Raw genomic sequence first — 24575 nt, forward strand, 5'->3', positions numbered from 1 at the left:
ATATAATGATACCAGCTCTCTTGCATGTTAGAAAAAGAGGGAGAACAATACTTACACAAATATTTGGTAGAAAGATCCAGGAACAAAGTAATGCATTGATAAAAATGTACCTGCTGGTGTCAGCCAGCTAGTGGTGGCCCAAAGTTGTAATCAGTAGCATGCTAATGTCACCAATCACTTAGTTTCAAACTTGCATTATGTTACAATTCTCTGGTGTGGACATGGTATTATATCTTTCATTTTGTGGCCCCCTTTTAACATTCAATTTGCCATTATAATAAAAGAACCTTTCAATTTGCAATGCACGGCTCCCTCATGTGTCCACCTCCATTCATGAGGTCCAAATGAACATAAATAGTTATGAATGGCTGTAATTTGTACCTATTTATGAAATAGTTACACGGATAAAAAACATCTCTTGCTCATCAGTAGTGCTGTAGGCAATATGGTATCTACCATATTAGCTTGCTTTAAATATCAATTAAACCTTGAGTGTGTTTGTATTATTTGTGGACAACTTATGCCTCTTTTATGAATGAAGAGGACTGAAACGGGTACTTCTCCATTTTTTTTTAGAATTACAGCCGATAGATCTCGAGATTCACGAAGTCACCACAGGCGCCTCGCTGTCGATGGGGATGTTGCCTACCACTGAAAGTATAGCGCCGTTACATCTTAGAATAACTCCAGGAAAATACGAGCACCCGTGCCAAGTCAAGGACTTGAACCCGGGTGGGCAGGTTCCACCACAAGGAACCCAGGTACTTCTCCATTATCTAAAAGAATAGCATGATGATAGAATTAAAATAACGAATGATGGTGTGCACAACATATGCAGAGAAAAAAAAAAGGCAAACCACCAATCCATTCCATTTGCATTTTTCCATTTTCCTCCACATCTATCGGTGCCTAGCACACGGCACTCCTGTGAGACCCAATGAGGGGATGTAGATTGTAGTGACATACTATGTTGATACATAAAAGTCGGACAATTTTTAATAATGACAGTTTTTTAACAAAGTTTAATTAGGTCTCCTTTGGAACGCAGGAAATTTTCTTGTCAAAAGGTGAGGCCGGATCACTTGAGTTTCTCCTCAACGATGCAATCCAACCTGTGTGCCATCTCCTGCGTCAGGTGGTTCTCCCAGTCTCCTACCTTGCCACTCCGAAACCACAACGAATTTTTGATCGGATTAGCGACGGCGGCACCGATCTGACCAGACACTCTATGCGTGTTCACAGGCAGATCCTTCAGGTTCTGGAAGCTGCACAGCCTCACCACTTCCTCCACCGCTCTCCTCTTCCTCGGTGAACGGAACGCCCAGGAACTCGGCGAGCTTCCTGACATGCCTGGCAGGATGCGCCATCATCTCCTCGTACTTGAGGAAGAGAACCCTGCTACTGCTAGGGTTTCTCTTGCTCAGCTTCCAGTACTCCAGGTAGTGCTCCCAGACAGGACCGCAGACGGAGACCCCCTCGCAGAACAGCTCGAAGGCCTTGTCGAAATCCACGACGGACTCGTGGCTCAGGGTCCGGACGTGGTGCCAATAGGACACGAACACGTCCTTGGGCTCTCGGCAGAGGTAGACGGCGCGGGAGTTCGTCATCAACATGCCCGGCGGCAGCAGCGCGGGCGGGAGATGCGTGCACAGGAGCCTCGGGGACGGGAGCGCCTCGAGCTCCGCGATCGGGCGGAGGCTCCGGTCAGGCAGCTCGAGGAACGGCACGAGGTCGTGCGGTGTGCAGTGGGTGGTCGTCGCCGGTGATGATCGGGTGGCGGGAGCGGTTGATGAGTGCGAAGGCGAGAGCCTTGAGCCAGGTGGTGCCGGACTTGGGGAATGTCGCGAGGAGGACGTGTTCGGGGCGTGGCTTGAACTCGGCTTGCACGAGCTCGACGCTCCTAGCAAGTCGCGCCGTGAGCCAGCAGCCGTGCAGTCGGAAGAGCGGTGCCGCCCACCACCCTTCCCTCGTAGGAAGGGTGGATGTGAAGCTGCTGCTGTCGTCGTCTCCTTTCTCGGAGCCGCCGCCGCTTTGGGTCTGGAACAGTTGAGGTGTTGGATCAGCCATGGCGGCGAATGTGCGAGGTGGCCGGTGGATTGGTGGAGGATGATGTGGTCTCTGGGCGTTTATATATATATATATATATATATATATATATATATATATATATATATATATATATATATATATATATATATATATATATATATATATATATATATATATATATATATATATATATATATAGGAGCAGTTCTATTTTCTGATGAAGGGCGGCAGCTGATGAGGTTGAGGGGTCAATACATATATATTGCTCCATCATGTGTATCACGTGATGCTGAAGCTCCACCAGCTACAGCTACCGACGCCTATAGATGGAGCAGATCTAGCACGCAGGCACCTCTCGGTTCTTACTGTCACCGGCCCTGGCCAGGTGCATGCATGCATCGAGGAATGAGGAAGGGAACCATGCATGCAAGGGGGAGCAGGGCGAGCTACTCTCGTCTCTTTTCACCGGGCCTGGCCTGATGAGTGATGAATGATGATGAACAGAATGTGCAGTCAGAGGAACATGCATCATATAATGGTGTGTGACTGCAATGCAGGTGTAAGGATTAGAAAACTGCCCGCTTGCATTGTGAGTTGCTATATTTGAGCGGCATTATACTCCATTTGTTCCAAATTATGGGACCCGTCGGACGGCGTTTCCCGCGCGCGCCTGCACAGCCTGTCCCCTGTCCGCCAATTCGCCCTCCCGCATGCGTATCGTGCCGGCGTAGCATCCGTACGGCTCGCTTCCAATCCGCCCCGTTCGCCTCGATTCGACCCGCCCCCATCCGTTCGTCCTGTCCCGCAGGTGCACCCTGCCTTGTCGTGCCCCCGACCACCGACCCCCAACACGCCGCACATCACGTCCGTCGACCATCGGCTCGCCGCGCCCCATTCCCCAGCATCCGTGCCGTGCCACCATCACTCCCCCGCGCCCCTTGACTCTCCGAACAATATGAAACAAGTGCAACATGAAACACTTGAATGTAACATACGTCTAAAACAGATGAAATATCTGGAACATACACTTGCAACATATCTGTACTATAAAGGAGCAAAGGAATTAGGAAATACTATGTGTGAAAACATATGCAATATCCAGATAGAACACTTGCAACTTGCAATATAAAAACTTGCTGCAACGAAAGACTGGAACAGATGAAACATTTGGAACATATTGTTGCAACATATATGTGAAACATATGCAACTTTCATATCAAAATGCTTGGAACATACGTCTAGAACAGATGAAACATTTTGAACAAACTCTAGCAATGTGTCTCTGAAACATTTGCAACATATGCAACATGTGCAACATTCCCGATCTACATTTGCAACATCCATATAAAACAACTGCTACATACCTTTGAAACGTCTGAAATACTTGAAACATATATTTGCAACATAGGGGAGAGGGAGCGCCTATGCCGGTCAATTCCGGCCGTCGGGGTGGAAGTCGGCGGTGGGTGGCTGTGCGCGAGCACCACTAGCATCCAGCACCAGTGGCGTGCACGAGCACCACTGCCACCAGCACCGGGCTTGGGTTGACCGAGCGGGCGGCGCACACGATGGGCAGAGCGAGCACCATCAACACCAGCGCGCACGACAGGAGGGTGTGAGAGGCACGCGCTACGCCATCGTCCATACATATATAAACCGAATGCCATCATCCATACATATCCAAACGCACACATCATATGGCATATATATCCTAGCTAGCCTTTTGGAGGACACAGATAAGTAGATCGATTAAGCCTAGCTACTTGCTCATGTTTATCTAGCTAGCTAAAAACTAAAATCTTGGGCGACAAATTGAATAATCACGAGAAGAACTTGTAGGTAGAGGTGTTGACGATGATCGAACGGAGGACACCGTGGTCTAATAACTCGAATTTTAATAACTCGACTTAGACCTTCGCTCGATCCATGCTCCACATTTCCGTATGTTTTGTTTAGATTCATAGCACAAATTGAGATTTTTTTGATGGAGTGAGTAGTGTATGTTCGTAGCGGTTTAGAGGAGAACAACATGCTCTTGTGTGTGAGATGTTTAGTGTTTATTATCCACCACTTTAGTTGTTTATTTAGAACGGTGTTTAATTTCTTAAGTTTTAATGTACTGTCCATGATTAAATGTAAACAACTGATGATAAATTGAATTCGATGATGCAGCGGTACTAAAATAGTACATAAGATTAGACTAAGGATCCCATGCCATGGCTTTCGTATGTCTTTTTTTTGTTGTCCCTTCTCAAATGTTCTGATTTTGTGGGAGTAAGAATTTTTTTAATCAAAAACCATTGAGGCCGCATCCTATTTTGTAGTATGGAGTTTTTAGCATGAGTCAAAGTGATGATTGATAAGTAGCTGTGTTTCGAACATAGATGTTTGCTAATGAAGAAGATATAGGTCTTATATGCTTGGAGCTTCACTAAGATTCTGTATAGTTAATGGCAAGATGGGTTTTCTTTGTTAAGATTCAACTGACCAATTTGTGCTTGGCATTGAGAAGTCCAATATAATAGTTCTCTCCTGATAGTACTCATTGCAATTTTCTTATTTTATCATTTGAACGCTGCCTTAGAGTGATCCTGAATCATGATGCGAAAAATGTGACTTGCTGCTGAAAATCTCTTGACAGTTCTGAATGCTGCATATATCTTTTTAGTGAATGCATGCCTTTTCGTAAATAAGGTTCAAACTTTATTCAGGAGGTTTACAAGATAGCTAGATTCTGACACATCATTTCTTTGGTGGATTCCTTCTCTCCTGTGATGCAACTTTGGATGCGCAATCCTGATTGTAATACTTTCCAACACTTGTGCCACTGGATCATGATTTTAGTGAGCCCCAACTTCTACAGAACTAGTATTTTGTTGAGACAAATCAGTTATAAGCATACGTTTGTGTCCAATAAATTTGTTCACCATGTAAGATCATTGTTGTTAGTCTTGTTTGAGTTTGCATTTGCATTTGCTTACCGTTACCAGTAGCGGAATGGTTGTCCAATAAGTTTGTTCTTGTGTAAGATCATTGCTTCAGCTACTTTCGGCTGCCTCCGCAGCTTCAAAACTGCAGACTCCTGTAGCACAACCAGCTGTATTTTTTATTTACCGAGGGAAAAATGGAAGATCCTTTTCTCAAGATAAGAGGGAAAGAATGTGGAGAATGGTTAGCACCGCCCCCAGTTGTTGCCGTAAATCTGAAAACTTTCCTGCACAAAACTTGCTCCACTCAATTCACTATTTGTTGGCAACTTGCTCTATCTTTCCGTAAATACTAGTAACTCTGAAAATCTCGCCCATGTAGTACTCCGAATAAATGCATACATCTTCCTAGCTAAAGCAATGCTTTTGGGTATTAACTCTGAAAATCTCACCTAATGGGCCACTAGCAGCTGACAGTGACTGGTCATTAAGTAATAGCCAACTGCGATTTGAGTTTGGACTCTGAATAATCGCATGCACCTTTTAGTGAAAGCACTGCTTTAGGGTGGTTGCCTGCTTGGTGATCATGTGATACTCTTCCTAAGACCACAACCTCTTCAATTATAATTCTGTACTAATTGAATATATTTGAGCTTACTAAACCTGTGCCGGTAACACATTAGGTAGCTTATTTATGCCCTGACTTATATGAATCTACAACTTCATATATGCAGTTTTACAAAGAATTGATATTATTCTTGAAGCTGATATATTTTTATATTTTTAGTAAAATACAAGGGCAATCCTTAAACTTGTACTTATTCTACAACATTAGTCCATATGCTTGATATGAGCCATGTCTTTCTTCAATTAGTCTAATTTGTTCCGTGGAATTTTAATTTGTTTAATGTTGTTGATGGATACAGGAGGAAATGCCGGATCTTGAGTCTTTGCTGGAGTACAATGAAATTGTTAGGAAGATGTTTGCTAATGAAGAAGAAGGATTTCAGTTCTATAACAACGACGGTTTTGAGAAAGGATTTAGTGTGAGGAGAAGCTATTGTGAGTGGGACAATGGCCATAATGAGATGACTCTTCGGAAGTTCGTTTGCAGTCATCAAGGTTTCCGTGAGGAGAAGCAGCTGAAGAGGGCGATTAAGAAGCGGAAGCTACGGAATATTACCCGTGTTGGATGCCTTGCTAAATTTGTGATTGCACGAGATCAGTTCATAGGGCAGTGGTATGTGAAGGATTTCATTGATGAACACAACCATCCGATGGTGCCAGCAGAGCTTACTTGTCTGCTACGTTCACATAGAAGAATCAACGATGAGTAGAAAGCTGAGATTGTGGAGATGGAGAGTTCTGGGATCCGCAAACACAAGATAATGGATATTTTGGAAATACAGTATGGTGGGTATGATAAGGTTGGGTGTACAACAAGGGACTTGTATAATTTCTGCCATCGCTATAAGGCGGAGACAATTGCTGCCGGTGATGCTCAAACAGTCATCAGTTACCTGACGGAACTTCAGCGCAGAGATCCTGATTTCTTTATCAAGTACATGGTTGATGGGGAAGGACACCTGAAGGGACTATTCTGGTGTGATAGTCAGTGTCTGCTTGATTATGAAGCATTTGGTGATGTCGTTGTATTTGATAGCACCTACAAAACTAATCGGTACAACCTACCCCTTGTTCCTTTTGTTGGGGTGAATCACCATCGAAGCACATTTATTTTTGGATGTGGAATTATTTCTCATGAGAATATTGAGTTATATGTGTGGTTGCTGAGTACATTTTCCGAGGCCATGATTTAGAAGCATCAGGTCTCCGTGATTACTGATGGAGACCTTGCTATGCAGAGAGCAATCAGGCTGGTGTGGCCGAATTCATCGCATAGGCTCTGCATATGGCATATTGAGCAGAACTGTCGGGGACCTAATACCAGGGTACCCCAGGAGGTGGAACCGATAACCGTCAAATATAAAAAACTTCTAGACGCATAAGGGCGCCATGTCATCCCTTGTTCGAGTGACAGGAGTTCGGTTCCGCCTCGCCCAACACCTTTGGGACGGGCTCGGTCTCGCCCGAGGGCCGAGGGATAAACTCCGTCTCGCCCGACGCCTTGAGGACGGGCTCGGTCTCGCCCGAGGGCTGAGGGATGAGTTCCGTCTCACCCGATCCCGGAGGGGTGGGGTCAGCCTCACCCGACGCCTTTGTAGGATGACCCTGCCTCGCCCCAAAGGCTCAAGGCTAATCTCCGTCTCGCCCAACGGCTATAGGGCGGGCTCGATCTCGCCCGAAGGCTAAGGGATAGATTCCGCCTCACCCGATCCCGGAGGGATAGGGTTAGTCTCGCCCAAGAGATAGGGATTGGCCTCCGTCTCACCCGATGGCCCAGAATGAGCCTCGCCCTGATCGATATCTATCCCTCATAACGATGGGTACAGGACGAGACAAGACGTTCGGGTCAACCATGGCTCCAACGACCATACCCTGCGCCCTGACAGGAAAAGAACTGCCAGGGAACGACAAGACTGATGCTTTAGACCCTTCCGGGCGCCGTAGAGCCCAAAAGGTATTACAGGTGCGTGCACCTCACTCTGTAGAGTTGTAGGCGCCGCCTTCAGCTCTGGGACACAGAACCCAACGAAGATATACGACAACCGCTACGCTCCAAGAACGGATTTGCTATCTCCACGAACGACGGATACTCCATCACCGCGCTGTGGACCAGAGGGAGCGGGGGGTCCTCTTCCCGACCCCTCAGGTCCTCCCAGTCAGAGAGCCTTGGCCACGGCGCTACACCGGACCCCGACCCCGAATTCTCCCAACAAGAATCATGGGAACCAGAAGGTGTGTGGAGCAAGGCTGGGGGGAGGCTCCTAAGTCAAAACCACTGTACTACAACCCATGCCCTGGGGGCAGCATGTTGTGACTAATCTGACATCCTACAGAGATATCGACAACATCATAAGCACTTATCTTCCTTCGCACTCATCAGAATGGGGGACCTGATCAGGTAGACATGAGCCACAAGGCTAAGTAGAGTACGCATCCTGGAGCCCTCACCCTTGTAAAGCCAGCCCCTTCATCTATAAAAGGGGAGGCGCATCCTCCATCAAAAGGAGGGGGAAAAAAAGAGGACCATACAATAGAACGCACTCACACACATTCAAGCAGCTACGAAGCTCTTGACCACCTTTCAATCCTTCGATCAGAGACTTGGGACCAGTCCCTCTCTCGGCAGTTTGTATCCCTTACTACAGATCGTTACGGTGCTAATAACACAAGCAGCAACAAACTGGACGTAGGGACGTTCCGCCCGAACCAGTATAAATCCTGTGTCCTTTAGCGCACCATCCGAGCCTAACGCGCATTACTATAAATTTACTTGCCGGTGCTTGTACGAAACACCGACAGTTGGCGCGCCAGGTAGGGGCTTTGCGCGTTCCAAATCAGGTCTCGGATGGCCACCCACGCAATCACCTGGGCCCCGGGCGCACCCGTGCGTTTCGGCGACCTGGATTTCATCATCACACTAGGAGGAGAGCTGGCGCTGACTCACTCAGCCGCCCCATCTCCCCCTTCGATCAACCTCAGCCGTCTTAGGCTTAGGGGCCCACCGGGCAACTCCCGGGGAGTCCCGTCGCCCAAAGAGGCCTCTCACAACGCCACCATGTGTCCGGAAGGGTCCGTATGGAGCGCCCCGACAGCATTTCCGTTCGGTCTCCGCAATGTTGCGGCAACCGCTGGCCTCCTTCTGGCGCTACGTGTGGTTCAACCACCCACGGACATCGAGTTCGTGGGGGCGATTGAGCGGGATACGGAGACCCTCTACGAGCTTCTCAATGAGGAACCTGTATCGCTCTCCAGCTCAGATTCCAGTAAGGGGAGCCACCACCCTTCCCGGGAATGCTACGTGACGCAGACCCCCGAGGGTCACGTCGAAAGCGTCTCCAAGGAAGAGGCCACCCCTACAAACAATCCTAACAGTAGATCCGGGGAAGAAGGGACAGCCCCATCTCGCCTGAGGATGGAGCATCTAAGGGCTCGTCAGCAAGAGATCGATGAGGCTGGGCAAGGTCTCGCACGGGAATACGCGGACATCAATCGCGAGATTGAACGCCGCAAAGACGGGGGGCGTGCGCGCGCCACAGCCCGCACCATACATCAAAGGATCCTCACCGACGATGGGGCCTTTCCTCACTTTGTTCGAGCCAGCCAGAACATCGCCGCAGCAACCACCTTGCTGCATGGCCTCCCGGAGGCCGCGACGTCCGAGGATCGACGCGCTTATCGGGAGATTCGCACGTTGCTCGAACGTGCAGCCGCGCAGCAGGCGGAAAGTTTGTTGTCTCGACGACGCGAACCCGACACCAGCCAGCGCGCACCCTCAGTGCGTCCCACCAAGGACGCATCCGTACACCAAACACCACCAGCCAGCGGGCAGCCCTCCGTCGTCCCCGTACATCAACGCCTCGATCGTGGCCGCGACGTACGCAGCATCATCAACGCCCGGAGACGTGCCCACGGCGACGAGGGAGAAGCAGCGCGTCGCGGCTATCATCCCCGACGTGGCGGGCGCTACGACAGCAACGAGGACCGAAGCCCGAGCCCCGTCCTGCCAGGCCCTCAGGCCTTTGGCCGGCACATCCTCAACGCTGCGTTCCCTCTAAGGTATCGACCACCTACGAACATTCCTAAATATTCCGGCGAAACAAATCCCGGGCTTTGGCTCGAAGACTATCGGCTTGCATGTCAGGCCGGTGGTGCGAGTGATGATGACTTCATTATTCGCAATCTCCCGCTGTTCTTGGCCGACTCGGCACGAGCATGGCTGGAGCACCTACCATCCAATGCTATTCAGAGCTGGGCGGATCTGACTGAGATCTTCATGGGTAATTTCCAGGGCACGTACAAACGCCCTGGAAACCCATGGGACCTCAAGAACTGCCGTCAGAAGGCCGATGAAACCCTCCGCGGGTACATCCGGCGCTTTTCCCGACAGTGCAATGAGCTCCCGAACGTCGCTGACGCTGACGTAATAGGAGCCTTTCTGTCCGGGACGACCTGCAAATCCCTGGTCCACAAGCTGGGACGCAGGGGCCTGCAAACTACCAAGGAACTCCTGGACATCGCCACCAGTCACGCCTCTGGAGAGGAGGCGGTCGGAGCCATCTTTGATTGCTCCGACGAAAAGACAAGGTGGGACGAGGACGCCAGCGAAGGCGCCTCCAACCGTCCCGCCAAAGGGAAAAATAAGAAGCAACGGCGCGACAACTCACTCGTGGCTGCTGCCGACCGCAAAGGTGGCCGGAAGCCCGCGGAGGGCACTCCGAACCACTTCGAGAAAATGCTCGAGGGGCCATGCCCAAACCACGCCTTCCCGGCCAAGCACCTATACAAGGAATGCGGCCTTATGCGCAAATACTTGGCTGGGGGCCTGAATAAGGAGGAGCAGGGGAAGGAGCCTATTCCCACCACTAATGACACGGAGGAGAAGGACGACACCTTCCCAACTCCAACCGGTGCCCTCATGATCTTCGGAGGATCAACGGCCTACGACTCCAGGCGCCACCAGAAGGTCGCACGTCGAGAGGTCTATACCGCTGGACCGACTGTGCCAGCTTATCTCCGGTGGTCGGAATCCGCCATAACCTTCGACCGGACCGACCATCCGGATGCCATCCCACACCCAGGAAGGTATCCGCTTGTCGTCGACCCGATCGTCGGTCCAAAGCGGCTCACCAAGGTACTGATGGATGGAGGCAGCGGCCTCAACATCATGTACGCCAAGACGCTCGACGAGATGGGCATCGACCGAACGCACCTCCGTCCCATTTGAGCACCTTTCCATGGCGTCGTACCTGGAAGGCAAGCCGTGCCACTGGGGCAGATTGACCTGCCCGTCACTTTTGGAGATCGATCCAATTACCGGACCGAGACCCTCACCTTCGATGTAGTGGGGTTCCCAGGGACTTTCCACGCCATTCTGGGGCGACCATGTTACGCGAAGTTCATGGCCATACCCAATTACACATATCTGAAGTTGAAGATGCCGGGCCCCCGTGGGATCATCACCATCGGCACCTCCTTCCAGCGCGCTTACGAGTGCAATGTCGAATGCTGCGGACACGCATCCGCAGTCATCGCATCCGAAGAGCTCGTCACCCTCAGGGAGGAGGTCAGTGAGGGGACACCCGACGCAAAGAAGTCGTCTAGATCGTTCGAATCGGCAGAGGGTTCCAGGGACGTCCTCTTGGATCCCAGTAGCTCCGAGGGCAAAAAAGTCCGAATCGGGACCGCGCTCTCCTCCGCATAGGAAAGCGCGCTCATCGACTTCCTCCGCGCCAACAAGGACATCTTTGCGTGGAAACCCTCGGATATGCCGGGCATCCCGAGGGAGGTCGCCGAGCATACTCTCCAAATCCTCCCGGGCTCCAAGCCGGTGAAACAACGCCTGCGCCGCTTCGACGAGGAGAAATGCAGGGCCATCGGCGAGGAGATAGCCAAACTACTGACCGCAGGATTCATTAAGGAAGTATACCACCCAGAGTGGTTAGCAAATCCTGTTCTTGTTCGGAAAAAGAGCGGGAAATGGAGAATGTGTGTTGATTATACTGGCCTCAACAAAGCGTGTCCAAAGGATCCATTTCCTTTGCCACGAATAGACCAAATAGTCGATTCCACCTCGGGGTGCGAAACCCTCTGTTTCCTAGACGCATACTCAGGCTACCATCAGATCGCGATGAAAGAGTCCGACCAGCTCGCGACATCTTTTATCACGCCCTTCGGATCATTTTGCTACGTTTCAATGCCATTTGGTTTGAAGAACGCTGGGGCAACGTACCAGCGCTGTATGCTTAGTTGCTTCGGAGATCTCATCGGGCGAACCGTTGAGGCCTATGTCGACGACATCGTAGTCAAATCCAAGCGGGCTGACCACCTTGTCGCCGACCTTGAACGCACCTTTGCGAAACTCCGGGCGAACGGCATCAAGCTCAATCCCGAAAAATGTGTTTTTGGGGTCCCGAGGGGCATGCTGCTCGGCTTTATTGTCTCCGAGCGTGGCATCGAAGCCAACCCAGAGAAGATATCAGCCATCACGAGGATGGGCCCGATCCAAAACATAAAGGGGGTTCAGCGGATCACCGGGTGCCTTGCCGCCCTCAGTCGATTCATTTCACGCCTCGGCGAACGAGGACTCCCCCTTTATCGACTCCTGAAGAAAAATGACCGCTTCGAGTGGACTGCCGAGGCTCAGGAAGCACTTGACATGGTTAAACAATTTTTAACTAAGCCGCCGGTCCTAGTTGCTCCATGCGATGGAGAATCTCTCCTACTATATATCTCGGCCACCACCCAAGTGGTTAGCTCCGCCTTAATAGTAGAGCGAGAAGAAGAGGGGCACGCCTTCAAGGTGCAGCGCCCTGTATATTTCATCAGCGAGGTGTTATCCGACTCCAAAACCCGCTACTCCCAGATCCAGAAACTCCTCTACACCGTCCTCATCACCAAAAGGAAGCTACGCCACTACTTCGAGTCACACCCCGTGACAGTAGTGACGTCGTTCCCCCTCGGCGAGGTCGTTCGTAGCCATGACGCTACGGGAAGAACCGCAAAGTGGGCACTCGAGCTTATGGATCAGGGCATCTCTTATGTCCCCCGAACGGCGATCAAATCTCAGGCACTGGCTGACTTCATCGCGGAGTGGACCGAGGTCCAGATGCCACCAGCAGCTGTCGATCAAGAGTACTGGATAATGTACTTTGACGGATCGCTGATGAAGAAGGGCGCCGGAGCAGGACTAGTCTTTGTATCCTCCCTCGGGGTCCACATGAGGTACATGGTTCGGCTTCATTTTCCCTCATCAAACAATACTGCAGAATACGAAGCGCTCATCAACGGCCTATGAATCGCCATCGAGCTGGGCATCCGACGCCTTGACGTCAGGGGCGACTCTCAGCTGGTCGTTAACCAGGTCATGAAAGAGTCGGGCTGCCACGATACCAAGATGGAGGCATACTGTCAAGAGGTCCGACGTCTGGAGGACAAATTCGACGGCCTCGAACTCAATCATATCCCCAGGCACCTCAACGAAGCGGCCAATACACTCGCAAAAGCAGCATCCAGCCGAGAGCCAGTTCCAACAGGCGTCTTCGCTAGTGACCAACACAAACCCTCGGTACGCTACGCGGGGTCGGAACAAGCCGACGATGGCCCTTCTAGTCCGACCCCCAAGGCCGATCCGCCAACTGTTCCTCCCGACCCCGAGGTCATGGAGCTTGAAGAAGACCCAGCAATGGAGTCCGATCCTCCCAATGACTGGAGAACGCTTTACATCGACTATCTCCTCCACGACGTACTACCAACCGACAAGACAGAAGCCCGACGGCTCGCGTGACGCGCCAAATCCTTCGTTCTTGTAGAGGGCGAACTCTACAAACGAAGTCACATCGGAATTCTGCAACTTTGTATCCCTGACGAACAGGGAAAACTCCTACTGAGCGACATCCACGGAGGGGCATGCGGACACCATGCCGCACCAAGAACCTTGGTTGGGAAGGCATTCCGACAGGGTTTCTATTGGCCCACCGCAGTAGCCGATGCCGAGCAAATTGTACGCACCTGCGAAGGGTGCCAATACTACGCTCGGCAAACGCACCTCCTGGCCCAGGCTCTCCAGATGATCCCCATCACGTGGCCCTTCGCGGTCTGGGGGCTTGACCTGGTTGGGCCACTTAAAAAAGCACCCAGAGGCTTTACCCACCTGCTTGTCGCCATAGACAAGTTCACAAAATGGATTGAAGCTCGGCCAATATCCACAATCAAATCCGAGCAAGCTGTTTTGTTCTTTCTCGACATCATCCATCGCTTTGGAGTACCGAACTCCATCATCATAGATAATGGCACGCAGTTCACCGGTAGGAAATTCGTTCGTTTCTGTGATGAACTACACATCCGAATCGATTGGGCAGCCGTCGCGCACCCCCGGACGAACGGACAGGTCGAGCGTGCAAACGGTATGCTCCTTCAAGGCCTCAAACCCAGAATTTTCAACCGGTTGAACAAGTTCGGCGCGCGTTGGCTCGCTGAGCTCCCGGCTGTGCTCTGGAGCCTAAGGATGACTCCTAGCCGGGCCACCGGCTACACACCCTTTTTCATGATCTACGGCTTCGAGGCCGTTCTCCCGACGGACCTCGACTATGGAGCGCCAAGAATCAGAGCATATGACGAACAGGGAGCCGAGGCATCTCACCAAGACGCCATGGACCAGCTGGATGAGGCCCGCGACATCGCCCTCCTCCGTTCAGCCAAGTACCAGCAAGCGTTACGGCGGTACCATAGCCGACGGGTGCGGGGTCGAGCCTTCAACGTCGGAGACCTCGTCCTCCGCCTTGTGTAGAGCAACAAGGATCGCCACAAACTCTCCCCGCCCTGGGAAGGGCCCTACATCGTCACGGAAATACTTCGCCCAGGCGCCTACCGGTTGAAAACCATCAAAGGCGAGGTCTTCACCAACGCCTGGAACATTGAGCAGCTACGTCGTTTCTATCCTTAAAATAAACTTACACTTTTCCTTATCAGTTTTTGTCTTAACAGAACCCCGATCCTTAGTGACTACCGACCCCTGCAAATCGTGAGGGGTCAGACCTCACTCGGGGGCTGGCATGTGATCGTAACATATGTCATGTGTAATACAAGTATTACGCTTGTAAAAAATCCCTCTGTTATACTTGCAAACATTTTCTAAGTTTTCCATTCGCCTCGTAAACGAGTTTCGAGGGCTAAGATCTTGGGAACCAATTCTGAATACAACTAGTAGGACTGCAAGGCACCCACGCCCCAGCGGCTGCAACCTCTTTGCTCACCAGTTCAATCAGAATTAGTTCGCCCACGTTCCTAGTTTCCTATGACTTAGACCATGAGTTTTCCATTCGCCTCGTAAACGAGTTTCGAGGGCTAAGATCTTGGGAACCAATTCTGAATACAACTGGTAGGACTGCAAGGCACCCACGCCCCAGTGGCTGTAACCTCTTTGCTCACCAGTTCAATCAGAATTAGTTCGCCCACGTTCCTAGTTTCCTATGACTTAGACCATGAGAAGAGTTGGAAAGCGTTAAAATGACTTGCCATAAGCAAAGGATGCAATTTTGTTCATTTTTTGCACAAATTCACCACTTACAAAGCGATGTCATTACAAAAAAGGAACAATATACTCCGAGGACTGTTTACCCGGGGGCTTCCCCACAACGTTATTTCATTACAGTCTCGGCTCAGCTCTACCACAAGTGTTACTGCGGTCGCCGCACCACGCTCTCCATCGGTGACATCTTCGCTGGATCCTCAAAGGCGCCACCATCTACGACGACTCTGCCGAAACGTCCGGGGACTACGCCATCGTCGTCAGCTGCGACCCCGGCAACGACGCCTCCGCCGGAATGTCCGGGGACTACGCCATCGTCGTCAGCCGCAACCCCGGCAACGACGCCTCCGCCGGAACGTCCGGGGACTACGCCATCGTCGTCAGCCGTGACCCCGGCAGCGACGCCACCGCCATGACGTCTGGAGACTACGCCATCATCCCCAGCCATAACCCTGATAACGGCATATGGGCAGGAAACGCCTCCCGCCAAGGGAGGGGCACAGCGAACGACGGCGCAGTCAACGACGTACGACGCCCACCGACGCCTCCTTTCCTTCGGCAGCAGCGACTCCTCAGCAAGGGCCACGCGCACCATCTCATCTATGTTGGATAACCTCCAGCTCGACATCACGCACCAGAATCACGAGCAAGTTTGTAAGTTCTCTATCTCTCTCTGGCATTACTCTGCCTCACTCAGGAACCACCGCGACGCACGGACGCGTTTGGCGGAAAGGAAGAAGAAGGAGAGATAGCGGCTCGGAGGCAGAAGGGGAGGTGGGCTGAGAACTCCTCTCCCCCTCCCTATTTAAAGAGGAGGCGCAGTAACTAAGGAAAGGCGAAAGGTCGGACGAAAAACCCTCTCCCTTCCCCTTTTTAAATACGCAATCAATGCTGATTGATATCTGAGGGGACGCACCAGAAGTGACGGGACGAACCCCGGTCTACGAAGCGTCCCTCTTTGGTCAAACTGAACACTGCCTGGGTATGGCCTGCCACTGACCCGCTCCGGACGCGGCGATTAAGGCACCCGCATAGGCAGACAAATTTTTCGCCTTCCCATGCAGGACCACGGACGACCCGATGACGGGACCCTTCAGTTCTCCTGGGTCGACCGTTCGGCCCAGAAGACACGACGAACAAACGACCAAAGAAAGATAAGCCTCTCATCTTTCACATTTTATGCGTTAGAATTTGTTCGCAAGATTCTGACCCCGTCGAATAGCAGGGACGCGAACATCACTCGGGGGCTGTCGAGGATGACTACCAATCCAGACATCCTCTTCACCCGACCCCTCCGTACGCTTGAAACTATGGGCGCGACATACAGGCACAAAGCTTTGAGTAAAACTGGACGAACTAGCAAACCCTACGCCCCGATAGCTACAATGTTTCTATTCACCAGAAAAATCATGCTCAAACGCCTCTCGCGTCTCTAGTTTCGACGTCCGCCTTTCTCAAAGAAGGGATCGAAGGGGTTCGCCTACAGCTGTCAGGTTGCCCAAGTTAATCGAACAGCTCGGATCGTCACCGAGACACAAAACAAAGAATGGCAATTCTTACGCAGGTTTTTCCAACCTCGTCACAAACGTCAGGACCCGAACCCATCTGGTAGGAGCTTTTCCGCCACTCATACCACCAAGGTAACGTCACCACCTTTATTTTCAATTAAATCTTGCATTCAAAACATTTCATATGCAAAAAATTGCATCCCAATGATTCGTGTCGCACCACGAAACGACTGTCGCCTTATCCGATATAGGCAACCACAGGCTGAGGTTCGAAGGTCGGCCCGCGAAGGGCTCGAGGCCACCTCACGCCGAACAGAGCCAGGGAGAGATAACCGAGACGAGCCCCAGCGTCCCTGCCCGACCCCGCTCAGAAGCAAACCGGGACGTCTCGACCTTCTCTCGTTCGATTCTAACCTCGAGCCAAACCCACAGAATCTCCATCGAGGAGAGGCCATCGGGCCCCCTGAGCTTATCGAACGACTTAGGCATCTGCCGGGAGGCGGGTTAAGAAGTTGTGGAGTGCCACCAGAGGGCTCTGCCGAAACCATCAGCAAATGATGGACCCGGATTCCGCACGAACGTACCCGTTAGCGAGCTCGTTGAGCGCGGTACTCAAGCCGTCGAGGCAAGTGTCGTTCACTCAGCCCCTCCGATTGCGAAAACCAAGGACGGGGTAACACGCAAATAACGGCCGACCCCTATCAGACCCTGACAAGGCTCGGGGGCTCGGGCCAAACAATGCAGGGACAAAGGCCCCACCTTGCCGAGCCCATAGAGTTCCCAGTTGGGATTTCTGTTGGAAGACAGGGCGGGGATTATTGCGATGGCATCCATTATCACCAGAACCACGATTCCGGTCTCCAGTAACACCCGACCCCAGTAGGTGCAGGGGTCGGACCTTACTCGGGGGCTGTTAAGGTACGGCCACCTCCTTTCCTTCTTTCGGAACAATCTCCTCGCATTATAATCAGCGGCATAATTCAGGGGAACATATTGGTAAGACCGTAAAAAATGAAATCGCAAAAATCAAACAAAACGAAATTAAGACGCAAAAGCACGAAAGGCGTCCAGACTCGAAAAGTACCGACACTTGTTCACATATTACATATAAGCTGTTCTCAAAATTGTTCGATTAATTACTCCCGCGAAGGGAGAACCATTTCTTTCAGACTGTCTGCCAGGTTCTTCGCAAGGGGAGCGACCATCTGCTCCATTTCCTCCAGCTCTTCATCCTCGTAGGTGGACGGAAAGCCTTCGCTCATCACTTTCAGGTTTATTTCCTTCTCATAGTGGGCGTGGGCGACGGTGAAGGCCTGGGTAATCCCGGCGTGAAAGGCACTCTCCTCAAGCTGGCCCACCCGAGCCGTGATACCTCCGACACGAGCCGCGAGCGGGCTGGTCTCCACCGGCTCCGTCACATTCAGGGCGTTAAGGACCACCCCGACCGCAGCTTGTAGAAGATCGTGCTCATCGCTCTCAGCCTGAAGGGCTCTGCGCGTATAGGCAGCCTCTTTCTCCAGCTTGGTGGCGGCGTTCTCAGCACTCGACTTTCCTTTCACCGCGTCATCAAGCTCCGCCCGGAGAGAGCGGACCACCTCGACGTCCTCGTCCACCTTTTGCTGGAGGGCTGTGGCCCTACTCTCAGCCTTCCGCCGGAGGTCCCGCTCCATCTCCAGCTCCTTCAGGACTTCGCCGGCCTTCTCATTGGCCGCGGCATTCCTCTACAGCAGCTCGTCTCGCTCTTTTTTGAGTCTGGCAATCTCCTCTCCTCCAGCTTAGACCTCGCCGATAGGTCCTCGAACATTCCGTGCGCCTCCTCCGCATCCTGACGCGCCTGGGCCTCCCGCTCTCGGACAGTAGCAAGCTGGGCGGCCAAGTCTGCTCGCAGCCGGGCCTCCTCGGAAAGGCGATCCCTCTCCGCCTTCTGTTCGCGGAGGAATTGGGATTTATCCCGGCTACGAGCAACAAGAATCTGAGGAGGAAGAAGACTGATATCAGGAATACGAGAACACAAAAACACATGAAGAAAGAAGAAAGTCCAGAAAATACCTGAGTGGTAGGGATAACGATCTCACGGAGGGCTCCTCTGGCCTGGTCCAGGGCGTTCAGCATGGTCGAGATCCCGATGTCAAGACCCTCCCGCTCCATGCTCTCGGAATGATCATCGAGCGAGAAAAGAGCCGACGTCGGGTCCTGAGCATCCATCCACCGGAGCGGCGGCTCTCCCCGCGTAGGGAGCGGTTTCCTCCCGACAAAGGGGCCGGTGGCGGCTCCCTCCTGACCTTGTGCGGCACCACCACCGCACTCGAGGACCCTCCGGCTGGACCCTCCTCCGTTTGGGCCGCTTCGAGCGCCACGGGTGGATCCACATGGGCGCCTGGCGACGTGGATTGCACCACGCCCTCGGGTGCCACCACGACCGCGTCCGGCTGATCCTGGCTTGGCGCAGTCACAACCACCGTCACTGGCGGTATGCGGTCCTCGGCCGGCTGTTCCACGCCCGCCACGGAAGAGACCGCTCGCTCAGTAACCTCCGTGGGTGTGGGAGCCACCTTGGACGCCGTCAGTTCGGCCAACGCGGCCCCGACATCGGCACCACTCCTGCCCGAAACAAGGGTGGCTCCAGGCGACGCCGTCTGTCCCACTTGAAGGGCGAGACTCTTCTTGGGCGCCAGCCCTAGGGGGTGACCCGTCCGCAAGAACCTGCGCAAAGGTAATAACCATTAAGTCAAAATAAAAATGGAAAAAGGATGAAAACAGAGGAATCAACAGCTTACGTTGACGTCCTCGGCCGGCGGAAGCGTTTTGGGGATGGATCCCCAGACCCCTACCCTGACTCATCTGGGCGGGACCGTTTCATGCCTGCCCCCTGCTCCGGGGCTGGGGGGTTCATCTCGCCGGGCGTGGCCCCGGAGTCGCTCCTCTCCATCGTCTCATCGGGCGTGGCACCGGAGCCGTCCCCCTCCATCGTCTCATGGGGTGCAGCACCGGAGCTGCTCCCCTCCATCGTCGCCTCGGGGATGGCGGCGACAGGTTCGCCCTCCCCCATCCACCGGTCCTCGGCCGGCACGCCGTGCGAAGAGGCGGACTCGCCGGCCTCCACTGACCTCATCGATTCACTTCCCTCCGTGTGAAAAGCGAAGGGCCCCTGCACGGGTGGGTGGCCACTTGTCAGCGTCTCCTCATCCTCCAGGACGCCCCAATCCACGTCGACGGCTACCTCGTCGTTGCCGTCGTCATCATCATCATCATCGTCATCCTCACTGCTCACGTCCTCTCCCCGATCCCGTGCCTCCTGCTTCAGTCGTTTCACCTTCTTCATCTCCTCCTTTGCCTTCTTGTCCCGCTCGGCCGTGAGTCGATTTGCCGTCGCCACAGCCCTGTCCTTCGGCAGTGGAGCCGGGCTATCCTTGAAGACTAGCCCCCTCGGCTAAGCCCCTACATCACAAAAGCAAGTATTAAAAAAGGGAGATTCAGGAGAAAGAAAAGAATGCGGGGGAAGAGGGCTTACGAATTCGAAGAACCCAGGCTCCGGCCGCATTGGAGGATGCCCGGGCACCGGATACATGATGTCGAGGACCATGCCGGCAGAATCCTTCGTCGGCTCCGTCGCCTCCTTGACACGCTGCGCCACTTCCGAATAAGGGAGCGCCTCGTCAACGAGCACCGTCCCCTCGAACGATATCCCTGGCATCATCCAATGCAGGGGAAGCACACGCGCCATCAGTGGCGCCACCCTCCTCGCGTGGTAGGCACCGATAATCCCCGACCCCTTTACACCCCGACCCTTCAGGGCATGGAGGGCGGAGAGAAGGTCGGAGATGTGCTTCTTGTCTTTAGTCTGGACGCCCCAGCCCCACGACGCCGGAGCATCCACAATAAGACATCCGGTGTACTTCGGTAGGGTGGCACTCACATCATCCCTAACATAAAACCACTGCGAATGCCATCCCTTGTTGGATGTAGCCTGACGCATGTATGGGTAACCCTTCGACCGGGTATGGCGCAGGTGAATGCTGGCACACCCCATCGGCGCGTCCACTTCTTTCCCCCCAATCTTCCTCTTCGATAGACTAACGCTAAAGAAATACCACCACAGATCAAAATGGGGATCGATCCCTAGGAAACCCTCGCACAGGGCAACAAACACTGCCATATGCTGTATCCCATTGGGAGTTAGATGCTGCAGCTCTACCTCATAGTAATCTAATAGCCCCCGAAGAAATCTATGCGCGGGTACCCCGAATCCCCGCTCATGGAAGAGGGCAAAAGAGACGACATACCCTTCAGGCGGCACCAGCTCACCCTCGTCGCCAGGAAGCAACCACTCCTGGACGGCGGATTGTGGGCGAAGAAGGCCACGGCGGACGAGGCCCTCCAGACGCCGGGAAGTGATGCTTGATCTGCCCCACAACTCCATTGAAGCAGTAGGGGGGAAGGGCAGGTGCGAGCTTAAACGACGGCTGGAACACGAACGCAGGCCGGTCGACGGTGGCGATGCGGGCGTGAGAGGCTAGGAAGATTGGCGGCGGATGTCTCAGAATGCAAAGGAAGGGGAGCGAAATACGGGACCCTGGGGGCGAACCCTGCGGTTTTATAGGTGGCGACGGACACGAGAAGGGCAACCGTCCGCCTCGATCTCCAGGCCTGCCACGCGCGCCACCGCGCCCGCAGTCCCTATCCTCTCACCCCAAAAAATCTCGGCGGACGGTTCACCTTCCCCAAACAAATCCGGACTCTCTACCCACCAGGGAAGCGCAAGCCACAAAGGCCTGTTCTTTTCTCTTTGGCCCACCTAGGGCCCAGAAACTTGCCGGCCGGCCCAACTAAGAAGGAATCCGCGAACGATCCACCATCAAGGGCAGAAGCACCAGTTAGGACAGCTCCGAATCGGTCCCTAGCGAACGGGACGCCACGACCCACTTGGAAAAACACCCAGTTGATGTAAAACTAAGTCCTTCAGCCTTACCCGCGAAGGGGCCGGTACAAACCCCCGGGCGACTCAACTCGAGTCACCCGGGGGCTCGGGGGCTACACCCATCGGGTGCGCTCGCGCGCACCCTCCGGCAAATTAAGCTTCAACGAAATCAAAAAACACCCTCCAGGCGGTTCTACCTGAATCACCTAGAGTCTCGGGGGCTACTGTCGGGGACCTAATACCAGGGTACCCCAGGAGGTGGAACCGATAACCGTCAAATATAAAAAACTTCTGGACGCATAAGGGCGCCATGTCATCCCTTGTTCGAGTGATAGGAGTTCGGTTCCGCCTCGCCCAACACCTTTGGGACAGGCTCGGTCTCGCCCGAGGGCCGAGGGATAAACTCCGTCTCGCCCGACGCCTTGAGGACAGGCTCGGTCTCGCCCGAGGGCTGAGGGATGAGTTCCGTCTCGCCCAATCCCGGAGGGGTGGGGTCAGCCTCACCCGACGCCTTTGTAGGATGACCCTGCCTCGCCCCAAAGGCTCAAGGCTAATCTCCGTCTCGCCCGACGCCTATAGGGCGGGCTCAATCTCGCCCAAAGGCTAAGGGATAGATTCCGCCTCGCCCGATCCCAGAGGGATAGGGTTAGTCTCGCCCAAGAGATAGGGATTGGCCTCCGTCTCACCCGACGGCTCAGAACGAGCCTCGCCCTGATCGATATCTATCCCTCATAACGATGGGTACAGGACGAGACAAGACGTTCGGGTCAACCATGGCTCCAACGACCATACCCTGCGCCCTGACAGGAAAAGAACTGCCAGGGAACGACAGGACTGATGCTTTAGACCCTTCCGGGCGCCGCAGAGCCCAAAAGGTATTACAGGTGCGTGCACCTCACTCTGTAGAGTTGTAGGCGCCGCCTTCAGCTCTGGGACACGGAACCCAACGAAGATATACGACAACCGCTACGCTCCAAGAACGGATTTGCTATCTCCACGAACGACGGATACTCCGTCACCGTGCTGTGGACCAGAGGGAGCGGGGGGTCCTCTTCCCGACCCCTCAGGTCCTCCCAGTCAGAGAGCCTTGGCCACGGCGCTACACCGGACCCCGACCCCGAATTCTCCCAACAAGAATCATGGGAACCAGAAGGCGTGTGGAGCAAGGCTGGGGGGAGGCTCCTAAGTCAAAACCACTGTACTACAACCCATGCCCTGGGGAAGCATGCTGTGACTAATCTGACATCCTACAGAGATATCGACAACATCATAAGCACTTATCTTCCTTCGCACTCATCAGAATGGGGGACCTGATCAGGTAGACATGAGCCACAAGGCTAAGTAGAGTACGCATCCTGGAGCCCTCACCCTTGTAAAGCCAACCCCTTCATCTATAAAAGGGGAGGCGCATCCTCCATCAAAAGGAGGGAAAAAAAAGAGGACCAGACAATAGAACGCACTCACACACATTCAAGCAGCTACGAAGCTCTTGACCACCTTTCAATCCTTCGATCAGAGACTTGGGACCAGTCCCTCTCTCGGCAGTTTGTATCCCTTACTACAGATCGTTACGGTGCTAATAACACAAGCAGCAAAAAACTGGACGTAGGGACGTTCCGCCCGAACCAGTATAAATCCTGTGTCCTTTAGCGCACCATCCGAGCCTAACGCGCATTACTATAAATTTACTTGCCGGTGCTTGTACGAAACACCGACAAGAACATTGTGCATAATCTTAAGAATGATGTTGTCAAGGATGAATTCAGGAGTTTCCTTTATGATTGTTGGTCCATAGAAGAGATTGAGAGAAAATGACAGGAATTTTTGGATAAACATAAGGTTATAAATAAGGAGTCATGGTTGTATCAGATGTTTGATGTGAGGGAAATCTGGTGTGCTTCGTATCATGCTGGTAAGTGCTACTTAGGACTGAGGAGCAACCAACGGAGTGAGAGCCTAAACTCTAGGCTTCATATGCGTCTAGATCGTAAAATGACACTGCTTGACATGGTAAAGCACGTGGAGCACTGCCTTTTAGGGCTACGCACAAATGAGGCAAAGTTGGACACTGATGTATTGCAATCTGAGGCATGCACAGAACCAGATGTTTCAATTATTGAGATAGAAGCCGTGAAATCGTTCACTCCAATAGTTCAGCATAAAGGCAGTCAAGAAGTATTTTTCGATTGACATTCTAGATGGCGATAATATGAGTGAGTATATTGTTGGCAGGAAGGATAAAGGAGACATGATGTACTATGTCAAATGTCAATTTTATGATGAAGGCAATCTGAAGGGAATTTCTTGTTCTTGTGGTAAGTTACAATCGATTGGAACCCCCTGCTCACATATATATTTTTGGAAAACATATTTGTATCATGGTCATATTCTTACAAATTTTGTTTAAACTTTTAAATACAACATTTGAACTGCATTTATAATTTTTTAAAACCTATTTGTATCATGGTCATATGGATGATGAATATTGTAGATAAGAAAACCTATTTAAGTTTTTCAAATAAAAATATTTATATTGTTTCAAACATACAAGAACTTGCTGCAAGGACAAATTAGTTCATTGTAATATTTATATCTAGCAACTTGAGTGGCACGTCATCCAATCATGTCTCGCTAGTAGGACATGTCGTCCAATCATGTCTCACTAGTACGTACATGTCGTGGTGTCATACTGATATTGCCACATCATAACCAACAACTTGGTAGTCTCACTCGTAGGTACATGTCGTGGTGTCGTACTGATAGTGCCACGTCGTGACCAACAACTTTGCCTACAGTCTCGTCCTATCGAGTGCCATGTCATATGCCACCGAGTGCCCGATCGTGTCCACCTACTACCATGTTAGTCCCACTCGGACGACACGTGACAATAGCGGCTTAGTTCCTATCATGTTAGGACTATTGGTTCACTTCCTATCATATAGTGCTTATTAAAAGGCAATTGGGCATGACGTGACACTCGGTGGCATATGATGACTACATAGCAACAAGTAGTTGGTTAT

General features: G+C 52.4%; 1 protein-coding gene and 2 pseudogenes across 1 annotated transcript; 2 read left to right on the forward strand and 1 right to left on the reverse strand.

Moving 5' to 3' along the window:
• Window positions 1–948: 948 nt before the first annotated feature.
• Window positions 949–2089, reverse strand: LOC136472732 (cytosolic sulfotransferase 5-like; annotated as a pseudogene).
• Window positions 2090–5908: 3819 nt separating this feature from the next.
• On the forward strand, window positions 5909–6313 carry LOC136469469 (putative protein FAR1-RELATED SEQUENCE 10). Its single transcript, XM_066467655.1, has one exon. The coding sequence runs from the start codon at window positions 5909–5911 to the stop codon at window positions 6311–6313; it is 405 nt and encodes a 134-aa protein (XP_066323752.1).
• Window positions 6314–6541: 228 nt separating this feature from the next.
• On the forward strand, window positions 6542–23962 carry LOC136469470 (protein FAR1-RELATED SEQUENCE 5-like; annotated as a pseudogene).
• The last annotated feature ends 613 nt before the right edge of the window (window positions 23963–24575 follow it).

The sequence above is a fragment of the Miscanthus floridulus genome, chromosome 8 (genome assembly GCF_019320115.1).
Source record: "Miscanthus floridulus cultivar M001 chromosome 8, ASM1932011v1, whole genome shotgun sequence".
Taxonomy (NCBI): Eukaryota; Viridiplantae; Streptophyta; class Magnoliopsida; order Poales; family Poaceae; genus Miscanthus; species Miscanthus floridulus.

Bases quoted from the DNA above. Each gene is read 5' to 3' on its own strand.
- LOC136469469 (XM_066467655.1), top strand. From the start codon at position 5,909: ATGCCGGATCTTGAGTCTTTGCTGGAGTACAATGAAATTGTTAGGAAG.